Genomic DNA, 21142 nt, shown 5'->3' with positions numbered 1-21142 from the left:
ATAAACACATCTCTGATGCCTTTTGGTATTCTCTGTCTTCTGCAGTATCACTAAAACATAATAAAGTCTCTTGATGGTGTGTCCCGACTGCTCAATAATGCATTTGAAATGGGAATTAGAGGCAGAATACACCATTTCCTTCCATTTAGAGCTACTCTGCTTTGCCTTTGGCTTCATCATCACTTCACAGAAGGAAATAACTCAAACTAATAAAACGCAGCTGACATGATGTTCAGATAGGAGTGGATCTGAAGTATTTTTGCCAACGTCATTGGAACATTAGAGGAGCTTGCAGTACAGTGGGCGGCAGGCCAAATGGACCCTTTCACAATGCAAAGGATAATTTTTCCTGGATGCTCGCTGCTTTGACGAAGAAAACAACTGCTCCCACACCCAGGACAAGGAGACGATGTTGCACCCTGAGAGCAGAAAGGAGCCGTGTATTTTTAGACATTAAGTCACTTTGACCTCTTTTGGGAGAAACTACATGTTTTTTTCCACAAGATAATCAGGTTTTTTCAGACCTGGTGCATTTCTTATGTGATGCAATGGAGCAGAAGGCAGTTGAAACCACTCTAAAACCTGATGTGAAAGACAAAGGGATAGTAAACATACACGAGGGCAACCCTGCGTGGGCAAGAGGAGGTAAGTAACCGTGTATCAGGTGTGCAAAAAGTGTCTGAGTGCCACTATTGAGTTGCTATATTCATTGTAAATCTTTGTTGTGGAAGTGGAAATTACTTTCACGATTCCTTTTTCTTGTATTTAGTACTGTTGGGTTTCACTGACAACAAGCAACGTTTTTTCCTTTGCATTTTGTGTAATAGAAAAACAAAGTAGTGCATTCACGTGAAGTGTATGGAAAGCGAAACCAGTTTTCTTTTTTTTCAAATAAGAATCTGAAATGTAGGCATGCATTTGTATTCAGCCCAGCTGTGTCAATATTTTGGAGAACCAGTTTGAGTTGCAGTCACAGCTTCACGTTTTCTGGTATGTCTCTGCCTGCGTAATACCTCTGGTTTAAATAGATTGGACTTCTTAATTGGATTTTGGGTCTGGACTGGGTTGGACCATTCTAACACATAAATATGTGTTTATCCATAATAGTTCTGGCTGTATGTTTAATGTCATTGTCCTGTTGGAAGGTGAACCTCTGGCCCGTTTTAGTCTTGGGCAGCCTTTGGTTTTCTTCCAGGTCTGCTGTGCTTAGCTTCAACAATATTCCCAGCAGCTTCTAACACGCTTCCTCTTACCTGCTGAAGAAATGCATCCCCACAGCATGATGCTGCAACTATGTTTCCCTGTTGGAATGTTGCATATAGGGTGATGTGTATTATTTTCCCACCATATTATTAATGTGTTCCTTGGTCTTCGTGATGCTACAGTAATTGTTCACTAATGTTACATAGAAAACCTCCAAGGCCTTTACAGGACTGCTGTACTGTACTTATACTGGGATTAAATTAACTCAATGGCACTCTATATAATAATTAGGGGAATAATTGATCGGACTGGAGTTTATTTAGCAGTTTCAGAGTAAAGGGAGTTGAGCACAAATGCATGCCGCACTTTGCAGTTTTATTTGTAAATAACAATGAAAGCCACATATTTTCCTTTCCCTTATACACACTGCCTTGTCTCGGTCTAAACTGTGTTTAGACAGTTTAAGGTGTATGACTACTTTTGCAATTCCACATACTGTATGCATTTAAAAAAAAGTTTACACTTGGCATGTTCTTGTATACATTAAAACGAGCTCAGTGTTTTTTTGGCATTTAGGATTTGATGGTCCTGCACTGGCTGTGTATTTTCATCTTCTGACCCTTAACGTGCAGTGATCGTAGCGTCTCATCAGTTATCTAAATAGTGAAAGAAAACCAGTAGGCCTAAGTTTTCTGTAAGCTAATAGCTCCACCTTTTATCTGGGGCATCTTGCTGATTTTTCGGTATGAGTCCACCTGTGTGTCAGAATTTCAAAGGCTAAGATTTTTTTTACCATTTTGTCACGCAAAAGGAAATGATACGTTTAATGAAAAATGTAAGATGTTGTGGCACTTTTATAAGCCATGGCGGCTCCGGTCGCCCAAGACAGATCACAACAAAGGAGGATGCTTGTAAAAGTATTGTTTTCAAAATGTCTTCTGAGTACGCCCAGAAAAACGCCGAAAACCATCAGTGGTATGTGAATTAAGTAATTTTTGTTTTCTAAAGTTATGAGTGAACTGCCCATTCTAAATTGCTAACAGTAAACCATGACAAAAAAAAAGTACTTTAAGAGAGTTTTCACTTTTTAGGTGGGATTGTTTTGACTAGATAGTGGTGAACTTTGATTTGGGCCATATGGACAGGGCAGCGCAGAGTGTCAGTAGGGGATGACTCATTAGCAACATATAAAACATTCCTTATTTATCTATCAGTTGCATCCTGAACAGGTTTTCTATTACGTTTATGCCTGTATGGTTGATGTGGAGTTGGCACCTCAGTGTGTTAAGTAGGTAGGTGCTACAGGAGGGCCCTGTTCATGCAAGGTCCCACACGTGGAGTAGTTATGATCACTCAACATTGCAGACAGTTTCTCAGGAGACGTTCTGCTTTGAGATATCCCAGCCTAACACCAAATATCAGCCAAAGAAAACATATTAAACTCAGAATGAACATGAACGTGCTTTATTGTAAAATAAGTTGCTGGAAGGAACAAGCTCTTTATTTCCGTTAGCCAGCATTTACACTATTTTTCACATTTTATCAACAGAGACAGCCCGGTCAGCTGAATACTCCCTTACCTTACCTAAGAAGTCCACAGAAATCTTGTTATCAACGTTGCAAATTCTGGTGGGGAAATAGTCCAGACTTCATGTAAAAAAAAGCAACGGATGTGATGAAAGTTGAAGTGAAGGACCTGAACACAGGGTAGGCAGGAGGACAGAATTTTCACAAAAACATAATAAAAAACAAACCGAAAAATCCTGGAAAATCAAAAACAATACCTCAGAGGACCACCAGGACACAGGAAGAAGTATCAGATCCGAGACAAAAAGAAAAGAAAGAAAAAAAAAATCTTATTTAACCTAGGAAGATGATTGCTGGAATTTAAAACGTGCGAAAACTGGGGAGAGCAGAGAACTGAGACACCGAGGGAAGGTGTGGGGTAATTCAGGGAACACAGAAAACTAAAACAGCAAACATTGACAGAATGCAAACCTAGAAAAACACAAACTTTAAAATAGGATAGACTGACAATAGCTGAAACACTTGACAATGCTTCATCACCAAGCTTCATCTCCATCTGCTCAATGGACCAAATAACACTGATCTCCAATTTTCGCCAGCCAAAAACTAATATTGAAGCATCATTCTGCTGAATATTGGTCAACCACAGCCATGATGCAAATCTCCTGTTCCATCACACCCAAAGGAGCTCCACTGGATTCAGATCTGGTGACTGAAGGCCTAACCTGACTCGCCAGATGGATGTTGTTGGAGGCCCTATGTGTACAGTGGACTGTCATGTTAAAAAAGCAGTTTCAGATGGAGACTTGTGACTGTGGTGTTTCAATGATGCTCAGTTGGTGTTAAAGGACCAAAAGTGTGTCAGGAAAATCTCCCACAGAATTACATCACCAGCAGCCTGAACTGTTGATAAAGCCAAATGGACCAATTTTCATGCCGTTTAAAATGCTTCATGGAGCAGGCAGCATTTTTCCAGTATGCTAGTATTCTAATTGACAAACCTGTGAAAATTGATCAGTTGTTCTGGTCTTCAGCTGTTCAAAAGCTTCAAGGTTTGACACCCTGTTGGTTCATAGATGGTATTCTGCATACCTTGGGTGTAGCGATTGGTCATATGATCTACGGTTTCCTGTCTGTCATCATGAACCAGTCGCCTGTGAAAATGCCAGTAGCTCAGCAGTTTATGAAGCACCCACATCAACCACTGTGGCACCAACCATGTTCAAAGTCACTTCAGTGACTGCTTCTTGGTTTACACTTCAGCAAGTCATCTTCACCTCTGGATGCCTGCATATTGAGTTACAGCAGAGCAGTCATTGTGATCGATGTGGCCATCCTGAGTAATGGAAACAGGGGAAAAAAATGCATGACAAACTAGAGAAATACCAAGGGCTCAGGGAAGAACTAGAAAGAGCCTGGAAGGTGAAGACAACAGTAGTGCCTGTGGTCATCGGAGCACTTGGGGCAGTAGCCCCCACTCTGGAGAAGTGGCTCCAACAGATACCTAGAGAAACATCAGACATCTCAGTCCAGAAGAGCACAATCTTAGGAACAGCTGAGATTCCATGAAGAACCCTCAAGCACCCAGGCCTCTGGTAGAGGAGCCAAGCTTGAGAAATGGAGAGCCATCCACCCTGCTCTGGAGTATGAGGGGTGGGTGAGAGAGCAGACACACACACACACACGGTGGATTTCAAGACAAAGAGCTTCTGTGTCTCAGAGTGTAGTGCAGAGATAGGACCTGATAATTCAGCTAAGACACAGAGAGCAAGTAAAAGATTTATTTAAGCAACAGGTGTAGAGAGACTGGAAACTGGCTGGAACACGCACACAGAACAGAAGCCACTGACCCGGGTTGAATCCGGGTTGTGACACAGAATGAAAGCAGTGGGTCCAGGAGGCTTGCAGATGGTACCCTTTGAGGCCGCGTATTAGCGAGCTGTGAAACTGAGCCGGGGAAATCCAGGGAACAGTCCAAAGTCATGCACAGGCGATCAGAGACTGGCTGAGGTACCAGCAGGGGAGACAGAGTGGGAATCCAGACACGGTCCAAGGTCTTTATCCAGCAAAGCACACACACACAGGCAGAGGTAACCAGGGGATCAGGCAGAGAGACTAGGTCAGAGGTACTTGCGATGGTTCGGTGTCCGGAATCAGAAGGCCAACAGGAGAGTCTGACAGAGGCAAGCCAAACAGGCAGGAATCCACAGAGAAGTCTGAGTCACACGCAGGAAGGCAGCCAAGGCCCGCTGGAACGTCTACTCACACAGATGGCTTTGAGAATCTGGCACCTGCACACTGGAGGAGCCAGGTACATACAGTGGTCCTACCAGGCGTGGCTGTGCCAGTAATTAGCACAGTCACAGGTGCAAACAATCAGAGATAATTGCTAGAGCAGCGCAGAGAGCAAGGCGTGATGTAAGCAGTCAGCTGCAGAGAAACAGGATCACAAGCTAAGCTGTGAACGTTACACAGAGGAACGGGTTAAATGTAAAATGTGCATAGCAACCTCAGAGCAAATGTAAAAGACCTTGTGAAGATGCTACAGATTACAGAAGGAACAAAAGCTGGAAAATATATTCTCAGGAAAGTTGTGAGAAGCTTTTTGTAGACTATCCAAATGGTTTGACCAAAGTAATACAGTTTAAATCCCAAGGAGACATATCCAAATCGGACTATTTTAAGATAATTAAAAAAGGAATTCTTTAAAACAACCATTCTCCCATTATTAAGCAAAATTATTGATCCTAACTGACCTAAAACAGGAAAGGTTAAGTCTGATTTCATATCATACTGAGAAAAAAAATGGGTTATATGTTGTCTATACAGTGTTAACAACCAATGTCAACATTATCCTTCTGGTTCATGACAGAAGGGGCACATTTTTCTCTTTGACATGTATTGAAGGTATTTAGTTCACTTTATTTATTTGGTTATCTACTGCTTTCTGAGATGCATATTCTCCTTGTCCCACACTATAGTGCAGAGGCCACATGCTAACTCAATAATGTTACATTAGTCCTTCAGCTGGATGCAGATGCATAAAGGCTTTGTAGACATGAGTCTTTGTGTGAATCCTTTCAGCTGCCCCCTTTTCCAGGGGTCACCACAGTAAGTCATGGCAACTGGCACACAAATTTGGCAGTTTTTACACCAGTTTCCCTTCCTGACACAACAATGAAAACCCGAGTCAGCCGTATCAAAGATGCAGATTTTGCTCACTACATCACGGAGGGACTCATTTGTTGTCATGAGACTAGTGTTGGTTTTACAAAACCTTTAAATGAATAGAGATTTCTGAAATTCTGGCCTTAAATATTCCCATAATACACCAAAATAAATAATATGTTTCTTTTTCTTTTCATTTTCTTTGACAGAAAGATTCCAAAGTAGGGATAAAGCCGGCTCCGTGAGGTGGACTGCCTCTGTCGAAAATGAGACCGGGGAAACCAGTGGAGACCTTGGGGAGCAAGGGGAGACTCTTTTCCCTCCGAACAAGCACCCAAGGAAATCTTCCTCTCCTTCATCTGGTATCACAAACGATCTGTCTTCCTCACCAAAGAGCAACATGGGAGGTTAGTGTCAGCAGCAAACGGCTCTACTGCAGTTCAATACTGCTTTTATAAACCTCTGGGTAAACAGTGAAATGATTCGAAAAAACATTTTCTGTAAAAACGAATGTAATAAGCGGTTATTAATCTGGACTATAGTATTCCTACAGAGAGAACAGCACATCTAGTACAATTGTATTTTTGATCCATTGGTGCTAAGAAAATGCTTCAGTACAATTAACAAAATCAGTTCTAAAAAACATTTTATCTTAGAATCTGACACTACAACAAAAATAGACAACTAGCATTAATCAATGACCATGGGTGTACAAAAGCAGCAGCAACAACAGCAGTGATTTCTTGCTGATGAAGTCTGAGTGAAGCTCTTCTAAATCAAACAGCCATGGGTTATTTTTGAAAATGTATTTAACTTAAATCAGATAAAACTTGATATAACACGTTTACTGATTTACAGTGTTTCTCATCTGATGAAGAATAAATGCCTTCAGAGGCATTCTCAGATTATTAGTGGAGATCTGTATTTAATCTAAATGTTTATTGGCTTGTACGCTGCTCCAGAGCAACATCGTCTCTACTTAGATTTTGAGTGTTTCAGTATGTAGGTGTTCTCCAAGTACGAAAACATGTACAGTAGGAGAACTGGTTATTCTCAGGGAGGTTCAGAAACCAATACTCCTGACGTGTTCCAGAGTAAATTGTAAAGCCCTTAAAAATGTCCAGAGACCCTGGCTTATTTCTTGGTGTTTTAGAAAGTTATTAGGATAACAGTTTTTGCAGTTCTTTTTGACTTCAGATGAAGGGTTTATTTAAACTTATCCAAATTTGCTACGTTGCAACCAAAAACTTCAATGGATTTTATTGGTATTTTATGTGGTCGACCAACACTAAGTATGTCACTGCTTGATCATGTATTGGACGGCAAAATTAATACAAATCTCTGACGTGCGGTGTGCATTTGGATTCGGCCCCCTTTATTCTGAAACCCCTAAAAATCCAGTATAGCCTGTTGCCTTCCAGAATCAGCTGATTAGTAGACAGCCCACCCATCTTTATGTTTATGTCAGTATAAATGCAGCTGTTCTGAGAAGGCCTCAGAGCTTTTCTTAGGGCACATTAGTGAACAACCAGCATCATGAAAAGAAGAACACAACAAACAACACAGTAGACGGGTCAGGGTTACATATCCTAGCTTTGAGGATCTTTCAAAACACTGATCAATCCGTCATAAAAGAATGGAAAGATTATACCACAGCTGCAAACCTAACTAGCCTCTGCCAAGCATTTAAAGAATCAAGAATCTTTATTGTACTATGTGTTTCCGCAATAGCATTTTTGATGAGACACTAGCTCAGAATGGACACATATTACACATAATACACAACAAGACTTTTTTTCAAGTAAAATAAGAAAAAAAAGGGGGGGGGGGTCACTTTAAGATTTTATGATTTTTGTTGAAATCTCCCTCTATAAAAATGATGTTCATCTGCATCAAACGTCTGTGCTGGAGGGCCACACTTTTAGCATTCTTTAATTGAGCTCCGGGGCCACACAGAAATCATTCTACCCCTGGCTTAAACCAACTGGCTGGACAAGGAGAGCATTAATCAGAGATGGTAACTCTAGAGGAGCTGCAGCAATCCAATGCTCAGGTGGGAGAATCTAGACTCTTTCCCAAAACCTTTCCATCATAGACCCACAAAGACGAGACGCTTATGAACTACTTCCTTAGTGAAGTTGGCCATATTGCTCGCTGGTGCAAGCCTTTATGAGCCAGGCGACATGTGGTATCAACATTAGTACTACACAGGAAATTTACATTGGAGGTCTCCTCCAGCCTAATCTTTTCAAACCAGTAATGGTGGACAAAGTCAGTGTAGGGAGCCTGCTGTTGGCCGAGAAAATGCTATCAATTAAAATTATGGATCACACCTTCTTACTCTTCTCGAGATTAGTTTAAATCCTGCAGCTGACTAGTTACACAAACCATACGTCATCACTACATCAATCAAGTAGCCTGTGACTACTTTGCCTGGCGATTCAGTGGTGCAACACAAGCAGTCAGACCTCAAACCCTCTTGCCATATCGGCCCTTTAAAAAAACAACACAGAAACAATGAAAAATCCTCCAGGGGTTTTGTGAAAGGGGCTTCTGTTGAGAGGAAATCTAGAAGCCGTGTACTCCAAAAATCTGGCCTTCATGGAGGATTGGCAAGGAAAAAGCCACTGTGGAGACAAATCCATTCTAGCTCCTGCCTGCAGTTTCCCACAATCCATCTGGGTCACAGCAAACATGTGAAAGAAGACGCTTTTGGTCAGATGAGACCAAAACTGAACTTTTTTATTCTGTGTGTGTGTGACAGAATGCAAACAAAGCGTATCACATATCACCCACAACAAACTATTGACACAGAAAAACATTGTGGGGCTAGTATCCTTCTGTGGGGGTGAATTATGTTTTGTTGCAGGGACAGAGATGCTGGTTAGAGTTCATGTGAAGACAGAAGAAGCTAAATGCACCCAAATCCAGAAAGCATGCCCTTTAAATGCTAGAAAAGACACATTTTCTATCCAAATAGTTCAAAGCATGCTCGTGTGTTGGCGGTGACACAGTCCATACCAAAACTTCAATTAAGATTCATCGAGAAGACATGAAAACTGATTCTGACTGTGCTTGACCTTTTTGCAAAGAAGAATGAGCAAAATAGATATTTCTCGATGTGTTCACAGCTAGGGACGGCGAGAGGTGGTTTTACTCATGGGGGGCCTAATGCAATGCACGTCTCACTTTTCAGATTTTTATTTGCCAACATATTGAAAGCTTGTGTCCACATTGTGTTGCTCTATCACATCAAATCACAATACAACATGTTGTTTGTCGTTGTACCTTGACACATTGCGGCGTACTTTTGCACAGCACTGCGTGTTGTCTGGGCATCGCTTACTAAATGTATTTTGACTGTAATCAGCCTTAAAAGCCAGCTCAATTATACAGGCAATAAAACAATAGATTAGAGGTTAGGCCGCTCTAAAAGCTTTGCAGCGCAAGTTGGAAGGATCTTCCTGTGACAATGTCTGGTGTGAGTCACTGGCTCCTCATGGTCAGTGTTTGATGATCTCACACTTTATGGCTCCCAAAGGGGAAGCATTTGGCAAAAGCTGCGAGCTAGACTCAAAGCGCTGTTTCAGTGCAACCACAAGAAACATTGGAAACATTCCTGACAACATGTAGAGACTTCAGGTAATTGATGATGTCTCCACGCAGCTTTCTTGCTTATCTCTGTATAAAGGAGGAAAGCATGATTTCCTAAATTATGCATGGGTAAAGGAAGGAAAAGAGGCTTTTAAACTGTTATAAGACATAAGCAAATACCAGCAGCTGGGGCTGAGATAATTTACAGTCCTCAGCAAAAGTATTCATGCCCCTTAAACTTTTATTTATTCATTGTTACAGTACGAACACAAACTCCGGCGTATTTTATTGGGAGCTTACTTGACAGACCAACATAAAGGAGCATTATTTCAAAAAGAAAGAAATTTCAACAAGCAAAAGTGTGTTTTTTTTAAGATCATACTTGAGTTAAGACTTTAAAGAGTTTCCTTCCAAACAAGGGAACACAATTAAACTTTGACCCACATACAAAACGCCTTGTGTTATGTTTGTGGGTCAAAAAAGCTCAACTACACCACCCAGGGACACATGGTGGTGGCAGCGTCATGCTGTGGGGGATTCAGTTCTTCAGCAGAGACAGTGAAGCTGGTCAGGAATTTACAGCAAAAGGAGGCTTAAAAAAGATATTTGAAAACATAACAATAATTAAATTATCAATTTTATTGATTGTATTTATTGGTTTTCCTGAGTAAATTACTCTCAGGCAATAAATATTACAAAATCAGAAACAAAACAAGGTTTAATAAGCAGTTTTTCTCTGTTTGCGTCCCTCAGTTGACTGTGCTGACATTGTCCTGAACTGTCTCTTCTGCCGGTTCCACGATATGATCCCCATCCTGCCCGACTGCTGCCAGAGACTCACCAATCACTGCTGGCCCAACTACAAACAGGTCGACCGTACTGTGGAGTCGACACACAGCGATGATGATGACTCTTGTGTGGAGCTGGATTGTGGCTTCTGTGGGAGCTGCCACGATGCAAGTGACTGTCTGGAACTGGCTATGGAGGTTTCTGAAATATGCTATCACTAGGTGGAAACCCAAAAGTGTGTGACGAAGGGGTCGTCTCAGGGCTAAAAGACACAAAAAAAAAAACGCATCAAGGAAATCACACTGAAATCGCACAGTTTCATGCTTACTTAGATTTCTGCATGAATGCACAGATGGTCGTCATGGGATTGTAATAAACGTATTTAATAAAATGCCTATTCTCAATGTTTTTTTGTTATAACATCATTCAATGTGTGCAGTTGAAAAAAAATAATAATTGTGCGCAATAGCGTCTGAACACACATTTATGGAAAATGTAGCCAAACAGTCGTACCTGGTTTTTGAAGTTGGCTGTAGGTTTTTACTTTCCTTACTTAACGCACTGATCCATGTTGTAATCATCTTTTACCGCTGTCACATTGTCTCCTATCTTGCCCTGTATTTCTGCATATCAAAAACACATGCCGTGTGAGGAAAAAAGGAGGCGGATTTTTTTGGAAGATCAAGTCCGGCCATTTCTTTGAATTATGTGCTTTTTTTTAATGCACTTCTATTCTAACTAGTGTGTGTGTAATGGGATGAAGGATGTCTTCTGCTGCAGCAAGACGGGGTATGTTACTTTTGCTGTGTTTTTTTTTTTCTATTTCAGAATCAACATACTGTCTGAGGATGAAATTTCAATTCTCTAAGAGTAGAACAGTTAGTAGTACAGTTAGTCAGAAAATAGGGCAAGATACCAGTTTCATTTTCAGTTTCAAACATCTAAAATACCAAAAGTAATTCTTTATCAGTGAAGAAAGCATGGTATATCAGTTGTGTAGTAGTGGTACACATAGATGACATCTGAGCACTAGGCAGTTCAATTTTGCTGATCAACACTAGTGGCTGCGTATGCTGCAATGTCAAACGGGTAGTGAGGCGATACTGGAGCAATTTTTTCCAATGGTGCAAGAAGAAGGCATGGATCCATTGGAGGCAGCCTCCCCTTTACAGAGATGTAAAACGTTTTCATGTAATATAAAACTAAGTGTACAGTGCAAAGGTTGCACAATAGAGCTTAGGCACGTAGCATTCCCAACTCTACAGTGAATGCAGAAACCTTTGTCACATTCTGATACTTCACATTAGTGTTCAAAGCCTTGCTATATGATAGCAGAAAGGTTAGATCAAATTCTTTTAGAAGCAATTTAGGTCCACCTAACCTCAGATTCAGATTTTGTTTCACTTGCACTGATATCATTTAGTAAATGGAGGAGGAACGTACTGCTTTCAGTATAGACACCCACTCATTGGTTACACTGTACCACCATGCATGGTGCTAAGACATCATGCCACTGTCATGTGTTAATGAAAGACCAGCCTGAGTTTCTCCAACTCACTGAACAAATGAACCTTAATAATGTGCAGTATAGAGTTATGTTCACAGAAAGTCAAGCAAGGAGAAGGATTAGTCTGATATGGATATAATCTGTAACGTGTGGGCCATCCGTGGGTAATCACCAGATCTTTTGGGAGGTTCCTAAATGTTTCTTTCCTCTAATGTTGAATCCAAAGGTCTGGGTCAAATAGTGCAGCCCCTGAACTCCTGAACACTCATGGTGTGCTTGGTTTATTTTGGCCGGATTATTCTGTAATGGCCAGAAAATCATAAAAACCTGAAATTCAAACTGGACACAGTGTTGCATTTTAAAAAGTGTATTAATAAAGTATACCTGGTGTAGGCAGGCGGGCAGGCAGACAGGGCTGAAAGCAGGGATCTGGTCCGAGATGCAGGCAGGTTCCATACATGGTGAGGCTGGCGCTGGCAGACAGGTCCGATGGGCTTTCAGTCCAGGTCGTGTCCAGAAATGAGAAGCAGATGAGGTGTCCGAACAAGTGCTTTTTTTTCTGAATAAAAAGGAGCAGGATCAGAAGAGAAAGTGGTCGGGCTACTTGTGCTGACTGAGACGCATACGCAGGTGCTCACAGCAATTCAGAGAGGCCGTGAGTGAGAAACAGTCAGCAAAAACAGTCATAACATCTACTGACCAGATCCACATCCCAAAGGTTTTACTGACTGTCACGATTGTCAGGTCTTTGATGATTTTTTTGCTCCTGGGGACTGTGCTGTTCTGTTTATGTTTTTCATAAACAATGCCTCCTATGCATTTAAAGAGACCCCACCACAACAGGTTGCTCTCAGACGCACCTCAGAACAGGGGTAAAGGAAGAGCCTGTTAAGCTGTAATAATGATGCATTCGGACCAAAGCTTTGCATTTCCTCTTTCTATAGACCACAACTGAATGATTTATATATGAAGAGGAAGTATTTAAAAGCATCATATATCCCCTTTAAGACTGGTTTTTGGTAGTGTGGTGGTGGTGGGATGCTCTCCTTCTTCGGGTCCTGGACAACTAGCTCCAGTTTTGAATAGTCTTGTTACTGAAAGGTGTTTTATAAATAAACTTGCCTTGCCTAATTGCTGGAAGTATAATTTCTGCTCTACAGCAGAAACTCTTGAACTCTACAAAGAGTGGGCCCATGTTCCTCCACAGTTATGTACTACTTTTTAATCCTTTTATTTTTCCTTCATTAATCAAATCATCATTTAAAAACTGCCTTTTGTATTTAGTCAGGTTAAATTTGATGTTAACATTTGTTCAGTGTGATCTGAAATATTTGGAGAAAGGAAAAACAGACAAAATCTCTACGAGGGGAAATTGATTTTCACCACCCTGTGTTTTATTGCGGTTACAGCTGAGTGAGGAACTATAACCCAGGAACCTGTCGGCTGCACATTCCACCGCTGTTCTGTTGATACAATGACACACCAACAAGCACTCCAGCTTCGGCATGATAGTCCTGCTAAAGTACTGAAAAAAATCTTGAAGCATGTCCCCTTTTGAGCGGGCCTATTTCAGTTCAAGTGCCACTGGAAACTCACAAGCTGCTGGATATGGCATTTGTAGGACACTTGTCTTTGTCACTCCCCTCAACCCCTGTCCTCAAAGACGGTTCTCTCAAGTGCTAGATCACTGTTTGGATCACTTCACTCTGAAATATGTCCTTGTGAAACAACAGGAAAAAGACACTGCTCTTTCAGTGAGACAAATGGCACATAGGAAACTATTGTGCTTGAGCTTCATGTTCAGACTATGAATACATTCACTAAAGTTTTCTCCAGATCTCCAAACATCATGTTACACTGGGTTCCAGGTGTGGATCTCCACACTGGTTTAGTGAGGAAACGGCTCTTAACATAATCAGCTAGTCCTAGGGGGTGTTGTGTACTCAGGCCAAATATTATTCAGTTGAATGAGCTCTTCTTAGTGGTAACAGCCTATTTATGTTTATACTTCAGCCATGCTGAAGCTGAAGGCTTTTGTTTGACAGCCAGAATAAGCAGTAAACAAGTGAAGCTATCCCAATCAGCTTTTTAACTTTACAATGATACGTTTAGTTTTGCCCTTAGTGACCGCTACGTTGCGAAGTTTCAAAAATGATAAAATAATTTTAACATGCAATATGTGGCACTGTACATACTATATCATTTTGATAATGACCACCTCACATTCTGGACTGCATACTTTATCCTGGAAGCCATTGGTAGGATGTTGTTGTTGTGTCTGGCTCTGTGTTGAGTTGTACGTATTTGTTCACATATCCTTTATTACTATTTTTTTTTCACTTGCAGAGGCCAACAGATTTGTATTAAGTTAGTTAGAGGAGTTCATGATGCTCTGCAATATTTCCTGGGTCTTGGGTAGAAAAACAGGCCCACAGCATCACAGTTCCTCTGCCACTTCTTAACAGTGGACATGAGGTCTTTTCGCCACATCACATGTTTTACATCAAACTAATCTAGGGCGTTTGTTGCCAGAAATGTCAAATGTTACTAACTCTTGGACATTTCAATAACCTGCCTGACTATCCTACCGCGGTCAGAAGTAGTCAACAATAATAAAACTGTTTACTGAAATTAGACATGCTGAAGTCTGGCGATTGCCTCTTTTTGCCATTTCCTGACTTATGAACGTCAGAAGAGATCTACCTTACTTCTATGGCATGTTCTCTTGTCTGAGCTGTGGGGATATATATGTTTGTGTTTGTATTTGTGTGTGTGTGTGTGTGTGTGTGTGTGGGGGGGGGGGGGTTATTATAGGTAATCAAATATTTTCTTGTGATTTGCTCTTAATGAATTATTTGACCTAGAATGGCTACAATTTACAAGCTGTGAACCTGGCTTTGGTCCCACAGCACAGCGATTTCTCTGAATCATTTAGGGAATAAACAAAGCAATCCACATTCTGTTTGATTTCAGTTTATTAAAGAGGCAAGTCTCATTTCCACTATGTCTCTGGGCTGGTATTGCAACCCCCCGCACAGATCTAAAGAAACAAACTTCATAGGGCTTATAGACTGTTTGGTAAACTTATAAATCTGCGTGTGTATTTTTAGACAGAATGAATTCTCTAATAAGAGGTCGGCTCTTAACTGTGCATGGTTGGCCCTGTGAAAGCCGCACCGTGGCTCAGGCAGCTCAAGTCAAACAAATAACGGTACATCCGGCTCACGCTGTGCAAAATTGCACGTTGCGGGTTCCATCTGCAGGGAGCTCTGCTTGTGACCAATTTTCTCATTACCTGCTACAGCACAATTACAGAGCTGAGTGCTCTAGCTGATACTGCTCCATAAAACCCATTGGAGGTCCTTTGTGGTTTTTCTCAAACATAAAGCATGTCTGCATAAACAGATGCCGGTGTTAAAGGGAAAACATCTGTACATCTTAAACTTGCTGGATCTCTTTCAAATTACCTGATGGCTTTGGGAGCGGTACGGCCAACAGGAACTCTAAGATTTTTAATAACATCCAAATGGCCCGTCCTTTTACTGGCCCGGTTCAAATGCTGTCCTGTCCCCCGCCGAACGGAGGTGGACAAGGTTAGGTGGTTTTCACTGCTGCACAACACATGCATGGGTCTTAATGGTCGCTCAGCGGCTTGTGATAACCCATTAGCTTGCATTCTGCTCCTCTGGTTGCCAGTTTAATTCAAAACACTTGTAAAGAGGGTCAAAAAGAAAGCCGCACTGAAATAATTAAACGCGGTGCTGTTTTCTCTTCTAACTAAACACTTCAAACTCTGCGTGCCGCTTGGCTGTTGTGTTTAGTGACATAAGGCTTGCATTAGGAGAAGTGATCTAATTGCGAGACGCTCCGGCATGTTTACACGCATCTCTGCTCGCTAATCGGATGCGAGCTTTGTTCACAGAGTTCAGGCCCTGATCGCTTCATTAGTGTGAAGCCGCTCTTCCTCCTGAGCACACAGCACTAATACCGTCTCCCTTCAGACACAGTGCCGCAGCTCAGAGTGGCCTCCCGAGAAAGCTGCACCATTAAATATTAACACCATGTGTTTAAAGGCTTTTTCCCCCTTTTCAAACAGTGGGTTTGTCAGCATCTCGTGCAGAGTGTTTCAAGATGAAGCCTGTGTGAAAAGTGGGCTCCTTGGGATTTATGCTGCATTGTACCTTATGGGAATAAATTCTGTTTTTTCAATGCCGTTTCTGTGTTAATATTAACATTTCCCAAGGTTTTCTCTCCTGAATGAACAAATATGAAAGAAACGGAACATATTAAGGAGATTTAATCAAAATCTGAAAAGTGTGGCATGCCTTTATATTCAGCTCCAATTACTCTGGTACGCATGAATAAAATCCAGCACAACTAATTTCTTTCATGAGTCATCTAATGAGTAATTTGACTCTTCCTTGTGTGTAAACTTACATCAGTTTAAATGTACTGCTGAAAATGCGAAGGAACACTTTGAAAACACGTCGGATCTCAGTTGGGGAAAGAAATCCTGCTGGATAGCCATGCTGATATGAAATGGGTAATGTGTTAGGGACAAACGGATGGATTCAACTCTGGGGAGTGTGGAGGCCAGTCATTAGTATCAGTTTCTTCATCCGCCACTAACTATCTGCATACTCTTGCCACATAATGCTGTGTATATGCACCAAATGGAACCCACTGTACCAGCGGAGGGTTTAACAATGGGTCTATGGATTGCATCCTGATATCTAATGGCAGTGAAGTTGCCATTGTTTATCCTGCACAGGTCTGGGTATCCCTCCTTGGAGTTGCTTCTCCAGACCAACCCTGACCCACCACCAAACCTCAAGCCCTCTGGCCACCCTCACAGAGACTGTTTCTAATAGTTTGGTCACAGACATCCACCTCAGTGGTCCGCTAGAGGTCCTATTGTAGGGCTCTGGCAATACACATCCTGTTTCTCCTTGTACAGAGGTGCAGATACCAGTCCTGCTGATGGGTTAAGGATCTCCAATGGACCTATCCAGCTCTCCTTGAGTAACCGCTTGTCTGCTGGAATATCCTCAGTGCTCTTGAGACGGTGCTGGGAGACACATCAAAATGTCTGGCAGAGGCACCAATTGATGTGCCATCCTGGTGGAGCTGGACTGCCTGTGCAGCCTCCTGAGGGGTCAGGTATCGCCTCATGCTACCAGTAGTGACACCAACCCTGGTCAAATGCACAACTACTAAATAGCAGTTCAAAAAAATGCAGAGGGAATATTTGTCTGTGAAATCCATCACAAGCCCAAGAACTCAGGATATGAGCTGTAGTGAGCCACAGCTCAGGTTGGAGAATCTCTTGAAGGGAATACTGTTAGTCTTGCACTCCACGAATTCAGCTTTTATGCGACTGTGGCACAAAAGAAAGCCATAAAAGTAAAATTTTGCAACAAGCCATGTAGGAGAAACAGCAAACATGTGACTGTAAGGTGCAAATATTACCAAAATTACAGCTGACCTCACTATCCTGGTGGCAGCATCATGCAAAGGGAACAGTTTTTTTTAGCAAGGATAGCGAAACTGTTGAGAGTTGATGAGAAGATGGATGGAGCTAAGTACAGGACACTAGTGGGAGAAAAACAGTCAGAGGCTGCAACAGACTTGAGACTGGGGTGGCGGTCCCCCATTCATCAGGAAAACAACCTTTAACATAAAGTTAAAACAACAATGGAATTCTTTAGATCAAACCATAATCATGCACTAGAATGACCTTGTCAACATTTAGACCACAACCCAGGAGTCTGTGGCAAGGCTTGAAAACTGATTTTACAGACACTTTCCATTAAATTTGAGATTGAGCTATTTTGCAAAGAAAGTGGGAAAGATTTTTTAAATCTCTAAATGTGCAAAGTTCATAGTGACAATTCCCAAAAGACTTGCCGCTGCAACTGTGGCAAAAAAGTGGTTCTATAAAGTGCTGATTCAGGGGGCTGAAAAAAATCTGTTTCTAATGCTGTGACTGCTTGGCTGACTTCTCACATTTTTATTTGTAAAAAAAACTGACAGCCATAGCTTTCTTTGGGTTTTACTATACACTACATTTTGTTGGTCTTTGATATTAATTTCCACTGAAATGTATTGAATTAAAATGTGGGAAATATCTAGGTGTATGGATACAAATCCCTGTATAGAGAAAATAAATAAATGTATCACTGCAAAAAGATGAAATGAAGAATGTTGGGTTGGATCGAACGTAAAATACACTTGTAATAAGTAAATTTATGTCATGTGGGACATCAGGTAATTTGGGACAGGGAAAAGAAAAAAATCATGTCCCCCTTCCCTGCCTGTCATTATTTTAGTTATACAGTTCCACGTCAGTGTATTAGTGCACATACATTAGTCTGGCCAAACATTTTCAAATTGAGGCAGAACTTCCTTATTGCATCCCATTTTACCTCAGGTCCCAATCTACCCAAAATCATGTGCATTAGCCCATTTTTTTCCCAGATGCAGAAAACTACTATGGCGTCAGACGGAAACAATACATAGCATCGCTGAATTCTAATTTAAGACTCTACGAAGTGCCTCAGATTGAATTAAAGAAAATAACATTCACATTTGTCACTAGACTATTACAAGAATATAGCAGGACACGTCTGAAATTATTCAAATTCTATCTAGAATTTTCTCATCTGTCCTATTTTTTTTTCTTTTGTCATTTCGTCTGTTGTCCTAGTTTACATGGCAGTTTCACAATTACCCTCTGAAATGAACCTGACCTCGCTCTCATATATAGATAGTGGTGTATGTGAGCATCCTCCTCAATTAGGTCAGGGGCGTTAATAGCGCGGCGGAAGCAAACGCTTCCCTACAACATCCTCCAGGAATTACGTCTGACACCGCTGACTGCCTTGTCTATATTTGGGCCACGCGCGTGGATGTGTGTCACCAACACCACCCGCCTAATCTCCACCATGAGAAAAGTAAAAAGTCAGCCGCGGGCCCACGGGCGGAAATTGTCAAGGCACAAAGGGAACTCCCAGCAGGCACGGTGAAAAAAACTAGGCCCTGGGCTTGGTTTTATGATACCTTTCAATCAGAGGGTGATTCCCAGCTGAAATGACAGGTGATTTGAGTCAGTCTTCAATTAATGACCTCATTTTAACAATTAAGAGCAGAGGAGGAAGGGGAAAGCCCCCACAAAAGACACCAATCATGAGTTTTTATGCACGATGAACGTGACTGGAGCCTGTTATTTCTGCTCAGGCGATCCAGTCCTGCTTTAACCAGGCGGCAGCCTTTCGACAGAAGTGGGAAACAAACAGGGAGGAAGCAAAAGGAGGGTGTAGCAAGGATAGGGCAAAGGGGTGACCAGAGGGTGGCAAGAAGAATGATGGAGAGCATGGAGCTAGGTTTGCTCCCACCTTCTCCACCTTCTCTTGCCCCCAACCCCCCACAGCATGGAGGAAATTAAAGAGCTGTGTAGCAGGAGGAGAAAAGGAGAGGAGGGTGGTGATTTAGAGCATGGCACAGGGGGATGGGGACCCGGCGCTTTGGAGTTAATTACTGAATAATGAGGAACAATTTATTGTGTTCTTGTTAGAGACATCAAAATGCTGCTGGATCCTGCCTATAGAGAGAGGAGCAGGCCTCTCTCGCTTCTTGTGCATTGGGTAAAATGAGGTGTTTAACTCAAAGTCATTAAAAAAAAGCCCCCCGCCGTGCTTTGCCTAACCTTACAAAGTGTGGGTGTTGCAGTTCTCCTGGGATGATGAGTGGACCTAGCTCCTTGCCCCAGTACTTCAACTTTCCTCCAACCCCCATGAGTGGTGTGCTGCAACTAATGATAACAATTCAAGCCCACAAAAAAAAAAACATTTTCCTGCTAAAACATTTTTTTGTACTTAAAAAGAGAATTGCGGGGTTGCACGGCGGCACAGCCATTAGCACTGCTGTTTGGAGCAAAAAGAGCCCTGGTTCGAATCCCGGCCTGTACGGTTCCTGTGCGGTTTATGTATGTCCTCTTCATGCCTGCGTGGCTTCTCAGGGCAAAGTCCGACTTCCTTTCACAGTCCAAAAACAAAACAGACAAATAAAAAGTTAGGGTGGAGGGGTTTCTCTGATTTGCCCTCAGGTGCATGGTTGTTTATCCCGTGTGTCCTTGTGATGGACTGGTGACCGCTCCTGCACCAATACCCGGTCAGTTTTGTTTGTGAATGGGTTCAGTGAATAGATACTCTTTTCTGCTTCACCATCCCATGGCTGTAACCCTCAGAATTATTTATTAAAAATTAAATCTACCTCAAACAAAACATAACATTGATTTCCTGCCAGATGTTCTTTCGTGATCAGCGTAAACCCGACCACACCCCCTCTACCGTGTTCACTCCGATGTGCTGTAAAGGACCATGTGTCTCAATGTGCAAATAGGTGCCCTGAATGCAACTTAACTTCGTTCACCATTATTTAGAAGACAATCACTGTCGTCTCAGAGCAGCAAAAGTTTTAAGCAACCAAATGTGTTGATCATAAAATCTCACCGTAGAACAAAGCCGCTCTATCAAAAAGGAATCTGTGCCAATAATCATGGATTTTCTGCCATGAGTGCATCTGCTATTTAGCCAAAAATTCAGCTGCAGTCATTAAATGTAAATATCATAGACTATAGCTAAGGTACAATGCAAAAATGTGTTAATGTTCATCTACAAATGCAAATAATCCTTTTTTTTCCTTTTTTTTTTTTGCTCGCTTGCCTTGAAAAGAAAAGTGTCTAAATGATTCTGTTGCACCGTCGGCACCATCACTCACAACACAATGTTGCGACCTCAAGAATATTGCTTTAACTTTCTCAAAGGCTCCCCTCATTAAAAGCAACACAAACCGCCGGATCACAAATCACACTCTGGAAGTTATGAGAGTTGCATGCTGTGTCTCTTGTGACATTGAAGGAGAAAGTGAGAAGGTGCTTGCTGAGTGCGTAGCCATGCTGTGTTGCCCAAATAGATACGTTCCATCTGAGAGCGAGGCAGCCTTCGAAATGATCCTCGCTAGACAGATGAGTGCTACTTGAATGTTAATGAGGGCCCCCTTTAGACACGCATAAATTAAATTATTAGATGTCTGCAATCATGCAAGGTCCTCAGGTGTCCCCTATTTATGGCATTTGAAACGTAGCTGCCTTTATTTACGACACGTCTCCACCTCCTGCGCGGGCTTTGCCACCTGAGCAGGCAAAGCGCTTTCAAAAGACGGGTTTTTTAATGACCTGCAAATGAATCACTCTGGCAGACTCGTAGGAGACGCAGAGCCCACCCCTTCTTTGCAAACAAAAAGGGAAAATTGTGCCATCCGCTGTAGACGCTTCGGTTAAAGCTGGGCCACAGG

General features: G+C 41.9%; 1 protein-coding gene across 1 annotated transcript; it reads left to right on the top strand.

Moving 5' to 3' along the window:
- The first annotated feature begins 210 nt into the window (after positions 1-210).
- Positions 211-10636, top strand: mdfic2 (MyoD family inhibitor domain containing 2). The gene is made up of 3 exons (XM_036124570.1): positions 211-645; positions 6108-6305; positions 10246-10636. The coding sequence occupies exons 1-3, from the start codon at positions 549-551 to the stop codon at positions 10500-10502; spliced, it is 552 nt and encodes a 183-aa protein (XP_035980463.1). The 5' UTR covers positions 211-548; the 3' UTR covers positions 10503-10636.
- Positions 10637-21142: the final 10506 nt, after the last annotated feature.

Source organism: Fundulus heteroclitus, chromosome 20, assembly GCF_011125445.2.
Source record: "Fundulus heteroclitus isolate FHET01 chromosome 20, MU-UCD_Fhet_4.1, whole genome shotgun sequence".
Classification (NCBI taxonomy): Eukaryota; Metazoa; Chordata; class Actinopteri; order Cyprinodontiformes; family Fundulidae; genus Fundulus; species Fundulus heteroclitus.
The sequence above is the reverse complement of the archived record's forward strand: the minus strand, read 5'-3'. Positions and strand labels throughout refer to the sequence as shown.